Source organism: Triticum dicoccoides, chromosome 4A (genome assembly GCF_002162155.2).
Source record: "Triticum dicoccoides isolate Atlit2015 ecotype Zavitan chromosome 4A, WEW_v2.0, whole genome shotgun sequence".
NCBI classification, from domain to species: Eukaryota; Viridiplantae; Streptophyta; class Magnoliopsida; order Poales; family Poaceae; genus Triticum; species Triticum dicoccoides.
In genome coordinates this window covers 612,812,883-612,821,197 of record NC_041386.1, presented here as the reverse complement: position 1 = coordinate 612,821,197, position 8,315 = coordinate 612,812,883, and the positions used below count along the sequence as shown (strand labels likewise).

The window sequence follows — 8,315 nt, the reverse complement described above, 5'->3', positions numbered from 1 at the left end:
ATGCTTCAGAAATTGGTTCAATTATGTATGCCATGGTATGTACAATACCAGATGTTTCCTATGTGCTAAGTGTTAGCAGCAAGTTCCAAAGTGATCTAGGATTGGAACACTGGGCAGCAGCCAAAAATATTCTTAAGTACCTCAGAAGGACCAAGGATTTGCTTCTTCTGTACGGAGGTGATGAAGTGCTCGTTGTAATTGGTTACACCAATGCATGCTTCATGATTGACACAGATGACTTCAAATCTCAAACAGGCTATGTTTATGTATTGAATAGTGGCGCGGTGGACTGGAAAAGTTCCAAGCAGAAGACTGTGGCGGATTCTACGTCGGAGGTAGAATATGTTGGTACTTCAGAAGCCTCCAAGCTGACGGCCTGGATCAAGAAATTTCTTGAAGACCTTGGTGTGGTTCCAAGTGCTCTGGACCCGGTGCAAATCTATTGTGATAATAATGGCGCCGTGGCTCAGGCAAGGGAGCCATGTTCTCACCATAAGACAAAACATATTGAACGCAAATATAAACTCATTCGATATCACGTCGAAGTGGATTTAGTGAAAGTATGCAAAGTTCACACGGATCTGAACGTGTCAGACCCGATGACAAAGCCTCTACCATGAGCAAAGCATGAGCAACACTAGATAGCCATTGGTGCTAGGGAAGCCATTTAACTAGATTATGACTCTAGTGCAAGTGGGAGTCTATAGGAGATATTCCCTAGAGGAAGTAACAATAGTTATTGTATCTCCAAGTTTGTAATTGAAGTTTATGTTCCATGCTATAACTGCAATGATTATCGAGTCTGCAATAATCATGAGGCTCGGAGGGAAACTCATTTCATGTGTGGTATATTAAAAAGTAAAATGTATTCCTAGTCATGCCTCTATGACTGGCTCAAGTGTTGCATAATTTCTTAGGCCTTGAGGGTGTCGAGTTCCTGCGTTCTTGCTTCGTGAATTTTTGGGTTTGTTAAACGCCATCCATAACTGGGTGGCTATTACGGCGGCTTACGGGTTCATGAAAAAGTATGACAAGGAATGAGGTAGCTCAAGATTGGGATTTTCTCCTCCGATGATGGAGAGACATACTTAGGGCCATCTTGGTGTTATGGTATCCATCATCATCTGGCCAGACACAATGTGATTTGTTCACAGGGATGCCGAAATGTGGAAACGAGATAAGGGAACAAAACCGGTAACGAGGTAACTGGCATAGTGGAAAAGTGTTGATCCACGGGGATGCCGATAAGTCTCATCTCGGGTGTTTGTAACATATCGCAAAGCAACAAGAATATCACACAACAATACATGTTCACTCGAATATTCATTCACGTGGGTATAGGGATCAATATGGATGTCCACTGTTTCGCTATTGATCATTGATCGGAAAGTGTTCCAGACATGTCTATACTTCACTGAACCTAAAGGGTCACACGCTTAAGGGTCATGTACTCATGTATCTACTAAATACTAGACAGGGAGTCTGAGAGAAAGTCACTGAAAAAGTTTTGGACACAACGGAAAAGTTTCGGCAAAACCAAAAAGTTGTTTCAGAGTAAACCATTGAGCCAAAAAGGTTTTGGAATGCACCTGGAACTTTTTGGAGGGTACCCGATTGTTCTGGAAACTTATGGAATTTTTCCGGAGAAAAGAACCGGAAATGTTCTGGAGCTGCTAGAAATGCTTTGGTTGCTTTTTGCTGATGAAAATCATTAATCGAAAATGTTTTGGAACGCATCCAGAATTTTTATATGGGGTACTAGAAATGTTCTGGACCTTCACAGATATTTTCGGATTAATTGGTCACGAAAAAATGTTTTCATGAATAGTGGAAAACACTATTTAGATGCTTTTTGGAAAGCCACTTTTTGGGGCTTTTCCCAAAAGATCAAGAGGGATGACATGGAAGGATAAGAGCCCCTTTTTGAAAGGGCCCACTAGTGGTGGACAGCCAAGGGTGGAGCTCCATGGAGCTCCACTTGCCTCTCCATTATGCCTTTTATGTGAGACATATACCATGGGCATTTTGGGGTTTACACGTGCCACCCTACCCCTTGCATTGTCCTATAAATAGAGGTAGAGAGAAGCTCTCCACACTCACTCCAACTCTCATACACATGCCATGCATGATCTAGCTTTCTCTCCCTCAGATGAAATAGTTTCGTGGAGCCGAAAGGTTGTCTGGATTCCAACAGAAACTAATTTTGGACGGCGAAGCCCTACCGGATAGCTGACACCATATGTGTGCAACCCCGTAGAGAGGTCGTAGGTTCGATCTTTTGCCTGAGGGGCTGTTCGAGGGCCTCCCGGAGGGCTGTTCGAGTGACCGTCCGAGTTTCTGAGAGTGGCTCCTGAAGGGTTGTCTGAGTGACCGTTTGAATTTCTGAGAGTGGCTCCTGAAGAGCTGTCCGTGACATCGTCCGAGGGACTGTCCGACCGCCTTCCGAAGGCCTGTCCGTGGTATAGATGACGGAGAACATCCTCGCAGTTGGGAGGTTGTAAATCCTACCTGCGGGGATCTGCATCGACGATCTACATCGACTCTACTTCCGCTGCGCCACGAGTCGGTAATGATCAGATCAAAACCTTGTATGCATCTCCATAGTGATCCTGGCATGTTCATAGTGCGGAAATTTTTTGTTTTCTGTTGCGCTCCCCTACAACGTTTTCTTGAACAGATTATGGGTCACTCGGAAAGGCATCAAGGAAGAGCGACGCGTTAAGCTACAGAATTATGCTCCCACAGACCCTATGTTTGGTGCACAACTAACACTTAGGCAGTGGGTTTATTCATCGGGCATTTCCTGCAGAACTTGTCCAAGTTGTTGATGGTCAGCTTCTGCAAGGTTCCTCTCTTCCTTGCTGCAACCGGGACGGTTGTTTTCTAGCGTCGATCTTCCAATTGGGATTGATCTGCTCTAGCTACTTGCCTGGCCAGAGGATGACTATGAGCGATGTGGTTGTTACGCTCAAGAAGATCAAAGTTGAGTACACCAAACTAATACAATTGGGATTCGCAACGTTCATAAGAAAAAGAAAAAAACATTACAAAAAATTCTGAACATAACCTTATCTTATTTTAATTTGTAGTTAGTGTAATTAGAAGCATTTCCCTGCAAAAATAAAATAGAAGCATCAAATATGGCCTAAATATATCTGAATCTTATTGTGAATTTAGACGGGAAATGTAACAGAACGGAGTTGTGTTTCCTACCAATTTTGTATCCAGATTGGATTTCACAATAAATGTGGTATTTATAATTCTCTAATTATTGAAGGGAATATGACATACTGAGTTAGTGTGCACCAAAGTTTACCCTTTTTGCATCCCATAATAAAAACATGTGTTTTTTTTACTTTCACAACATAGACATGTTCAAAAAACAGAATTGCCATGTGAAAATTTTAAATTTATGTATAAGCCTCATATGTAGGTGCTCTTCCCAATATTCTATCAAGGGAGCAAAATATACCTCGAGTTACTATGGAGTGTCCATCCTACATACATATGTAATCTCACATATTCATACGCTCTGTTGTTGTAGTGATGGAGGAGGTCGTAGTTTTGATTGTGGGCGCAGGGCTTGCAGGGCTCGCAACTGCAGCATGCCTTAGCCAATTCTCCATCCCCTATGTCATCGTTGAGCGTGAGAATTGCAGCGCATCACTATGGCGCAACCGCATGTATGACCGGCTGAAGCTACATCTAGCGAGGGAATTTTGTGAGTTGCCACACATGCCGTACCCAGCAGATACCCCAACATACATACCAAAGAACACTTTCATCAAGTATGTGGATGACTACATTGAGTGTTTCACTATCCATCCGAGGTATCTCACTGTTGTTGAGTCATCCACATATGACTTCAATGGAAAATATTGGTCTATCATGGCGCGCGACATGGCAAAGTGCACAATAGTTAATTACAGGGCGAAGTTTCTTGTTGTGGCAAGTGGTGAGAATAGTGTTGAGAATATTCCAGTGGTCCCTGGCCTGGAAAACTTCTCGGGTGTGGCCATCCACTCATCATGTTACAAGTCAGGCATCGACTACTCCGGGAGGAATGTGTTGGTCATCGGATCTGGTAACTCTGGGATGGAGATCGCCTACGACCTTGCTTCTCATGGTGCCAATACTTCTATAGTTATACGAAGTCCGGTATGTATAATATATGTGACTTTAACTGCAAATCTCTTTTATATATCTTATTTTATCTTGCATATTGCAAAAGATGGTGACCCTTTTGTGGTTGCAGATTCATGTAATGACAAAGGAATTAATCCGACTAGGGATGACACTTGTCCATTATCTTCCACTAAAGATGATAGATGGTCTCCTTTTGATGATGGCAAATTTCGTATTCGGGGACCTCTCTAGGCATGGCATCACAAGACCAGAAAATGGTCCACTTGTCCTGAAGTCGGAAACTGGTCGATCCGCAGTGATTGATGTTGGCACCATAGGGTTAATCAAGAATGACAAAATTAAAGTGAGCATATCCTTGGTCAAAATGTACATAGTATAAGAAATTTAGTTTCATATATGACAAGTTATAGTTTTTAACCTGTTGTAGGCTCATGGAAGGATTACTAAGATCAAAGGAAAAATAATTGAATTTGAAGGTGGGAAGGAAGCCTCCTTTGATGCCATTGTGTTTGCAACCGGATACAAAAGCACAGCAAATTCATGGCTCAAGGTAATAAGATAAACTGAGATTTTAATTTCGTCCACTGTAACTTCTCTAGATGCAAGACTTGTTATATGTTCTAAATCAAGTAAGATTTGCAAGTGCAGAATGATAAGGACATGCTAAATAGCGATGGCTTGCCCAAGAAGGAATTCCCTAATCATTGGAAAGGGGCAAATGGGCTCTATTGTGCCGGGTTAGGGAGAAGGGGATTGGCTGGTATTGCCATGGATGCTAAGAACATCGCCAATGACATTAAACGTAGCAGACTCTATGTGCAGCTAAATTAGCATTTATATGTCTTCTTTTTTTTTTTGAAGGGAAGCATTTATATGTCTTCTACTAGGAGAAAAGTGTTGGATTCCTACAATTTATCCATAATAGGTTCGATCAGATGCTGCAAAATTTAGTTCATGTCAGAGTCCTATATGATACTCCCTTCGTTCCTAAATATAAGCATTTTCAGAGATTTCAATATGGACTACATACGGAGCAAAATGAGTGAATCTACACTATAAAATATGTCTATATACATTTGTATGCAGTCCATATTGAAATCTCTTAATGGGCTTATATTTAGAAACGGAGGGAGTAGAATATTATTCCTAGTGTTGTACCATTACAGTCTACAGTAGGTTGTGTCCAAGTTTTAAATTTGACAGTTTTCTGCCGGTTTTGGTTTAGTTATCCTTTATTATAAATAATCTAATGAAACTGGTCCAAAATATCGTGCGTACTCGGGTTGTTTCCCAAATATTCTGAAACAGGTCCAAATATTCCATGGTATAGTGAATTGGTCCGGAACTGCAGTTAAACATGCAGGCTCGGGTAGTTTCCCAAATATTCTGAAACTTTCGTCAGTGCTTCCCAAATCTTCCCATGATCATTTTAAGTCTGGCTGCTTAGCCTGAAAGACCAGACCATGACGTCCCCGGCAGCATCAGTGAGGAGGCGGTTTAGAGGGCCGCCTGGCACGGAACATGATGTCGTGTCGATGGTTCCAAATTCGCCACAGCAGCAGCAGCCAGACAGTGCTCCAGTAGCGATGGTGCAGAGCGCCAGATCATCTGAAGCTTTGCACAACCTTCTCTCCCAAAGGTCTCAGGCAGCTAGCACGTTGAGGGGACATGATATAATTGCTCCCAAGTGACAACCCAGGCTGTTCACATTTCTCATTTCATCGGGCATTTGATCAAGTAGCGACAGTGCCGAGAGCCAGATCCTCTGAAGCTATACAACCTACCCTCCCAAAGGTCTCAAGCAACTAGCACGTTGAGAGGGCATACAGATCTTCATGGCATGCTATAAACCCAGTGCTAAATACAGACATCATTTGCAGATTCAGAGTGGGCGTCCATGGGCAACTTTGAGACTTTAGTACCTTGATTCATCTGCCAGTTACATTTCTTCTAGAGCTTTTCTCCTTTCATTCATTCATCATCTGATCCTTGTAGGTCATGGACAAGAAGCTCGCACTCCCTAAGAAGCAACTTCCAGTTTTGTGCCAAAAGATCAGGTATTTGATCAGCAAGATGAAATCGAAGAGTTTCTATTTTCCAGACAAAATAAATACTGTACACTGTGCGCCATGAAACATGCTCTGTTTGATACTGGTATAAACATCAGAATCCCTGTCCTGCTGATACTTTGCTATAAAAACATTTGAATCTTAATGTATGTTAATACAGAAGATGCCGGAGCTTGGCAGACTGGTAAGAAATCACCACCACATGGCAGCAATGAAGATGCCGGGGCTTTCTACAGAAGTTGAGATTAGTGGTGACCCAACAGGTCAACGTTAAAGCCCTTTATCCCTCATCGTTTTCTTCACCTTCTCGAGCTCCTCCAACCTACCCGTGTTGTCATACATTTTCATCAGTGTGACGAAATGATGCGCATTGTCAGGCTCCAGGTCGAATAACTTCTTGGCGGCAATTTCGCCTATCCTTATGTTGCCATGTACTGAACTAGCATGAAGCAGCGCCCTCAAGACTGTTGGCTCGCTGCCGAGACGCGGCCGCTTCGACATGAACTCATAAGCCTCATCCACCATCCCAGCTTTGCCTAGCATGTTGACCACAGAGGTACAGTGCTGTACAGTATGCTGAATCCTGTACTTGTTCTCCATCTCAGAGAACAGCCTCATGCCGCCCTCCACCAACCCTAGATTGTCGCACGCGGACAGCACCGCGACGAAGGTGGCCTCGTTCGGCTGCAGTCCGGAGTCAACCATGCGGCAGAACATCATGAGAACGCCGAAATGTTGGCTGTGTGCAGAGATTATAGCATTCCATGACGCCAGATCCCTCGCGGGCATCGACTCGAAAATGGAAAGAGCATGTCCTAGCTGTTTCTTTCTGGCGTACATTCCAATCAGAGCATTTGCCACTGGCAACTCTATCTCAAGCTCATGGCGAATCACCCAGGCATGAACCTCCAGTCCCTGTTTGCCATCATCAGGGTGATGGCAGAGCATCTTCGACAGCACGACCGAGTCGGGCTTGTGCCCTTCTCCGAGCATCCTTCTCCAGACCTCCGTTGCCTGAGGAGAGAGGCCACCGTGCCCCAGCAAGCCAGCGAGCATGACGTTCCACGAGACGGCGTCCCTCTCCGGCATTGCGTCAAACACCTGGCACGCCATCTCCAGGTCGCCGCACTGGGCGTACATCTCCACGAGGGCGTCGCACACGGAGACGTCGGCAGCGAGGCCGGCGCTCACGGCGTCGCGGTGCACGGCCCGACCGAGCTCGGCGGACCGGGCGCCTGCGCAGGCCCGGAGCGCGCTCTCGAAGGTGAACCCGTCGCGCGGGGCGCCCTCCTCGTCCATCTGGAGGTAGAGGGCAAGCGCATCGTCGTAGCGGCCGACGTGTGCGTAGCCGGCGACGAGGCAGTTCCACGGGAACGCGCGGTCCCGGCGGGTGCGCGCGGGAAGGAGGTGGTCGAAGATGTGGTGCGCGTAGGCGAGGAGGCCGAGGGAGGCGTGGATGTGGAGGAGGCGGAGCGCGAGGTCCGGGTGGCGGCGGAGGAGGGAGACGGGCAGGAGGCCGCGGAGGGCCGCGAGGCGGCGGCGCGGGGACGGGTGGAGCGGGAGCGCGGCGAGGAGCGGGGCGAGGAGGGACGGCGTGAGGAGGCGCGGCTGGGCCTCCAGGTCGGAGAACACGCGGTCGAGGGTCGCCGGACGTGTCGGCGGCGGTGTCGGCGTGGAGAGGGGAGGGGCGAGGCGGGTGGAGGGAGCCGGAGCGCGGCGGTGGCGCCGCCGCGGGAGCGCGCGCGAGGCGTGGGTGACAGCTGCGGTCAGCGCCATTGGTTGCTTATCGTTGCTTTTCAGTTCAGAAAGCTGTCAGTCAGTCTTTTTCTTAACGCAACGCAGACGCAAGAGCTCGTATAAGCGCGCATACACTCACCCTTATGAACACACACCCTATCCTATACGCACCTTTGAGAAACTGAGCCGGCATATCGAGATTTTACGAAGTTATTGTAGGCGCCTTGTAGTCGGCAGAAACGTATCCTCCCGCTAAAAGTGTATCACCGGAAATTCTGAAATAAATCCAGGATAAATGCGAGCACTAGGATTTGAACCCTGATGGGCTATACCACTGTCACGTGGATTAGTAGATTCCATCAA

At 46.4% G+C, this 8,315-nt stretch overlaps 2 protein-coding genes across 9 annotated transcripts; one reads left to right on the top strand and one right to left on the bottom strand.

The window, feature by feature from the left end:
* Positions 1 to 2,111: 2,111 nt before the first annotated feature.
* Positions 2,112 to 6,476, top strand: LOC119287331 (probable indole-3-pyruvate monooxygenase YUCCA11). Of its 8 annotated transcripts, none has more exons than XM_037566863.1 (7): positions 2,112 to 2,566; positions 2,678 to 2,982; positions 3,545 to 4,158; positions 4,256 to 4,489; positions 4,574 to 4,696; positions 6,142 to 6,203; positions 6,379 to 6,476. In XM_037566863.1, coding segments are annotated over exons 2-7 (1,059 nt in total). In that variant the 5' UTR covers positions 2,112 to 2,566; positions 2,678 to 2,981; the 3' UTR covers positions 6,404 to 6,476. The 8 variants fall into 8 exon arrangements, with proteins under 8 accessions (XP_037422760.1, XP_037422759.1, XP_037422758.1 ...); XM_037566862.1 differs by having other exon boundaries at positions 6,376 to 6,476; XM_037566861.1 differs by lacking the exon at positions 6,379 to 6,476 and having other exon boundaries at positions 6,142 to 6,280.
* LOC119287330 (pentatricopeptide repeat-containing protein At4g25270, chloroplastic-like) lies at positions 6,221 to 7,992 on the bottom strand. Its single transcript, XM_037566856.1, has one exon. It carries the CDS (start codon positions 7,989 to 7,991, stop codon positions 6,486 to 6,488), a length of 1,506 nt encoding a protein of 501 aa, XP_037422753.1. The 5' UTR covers position 7,992; the 3' UTR covers positions 6,221 to 6,485.
* Positions 7,993 to 8,315: the final 323 nt, after the last annotated feature.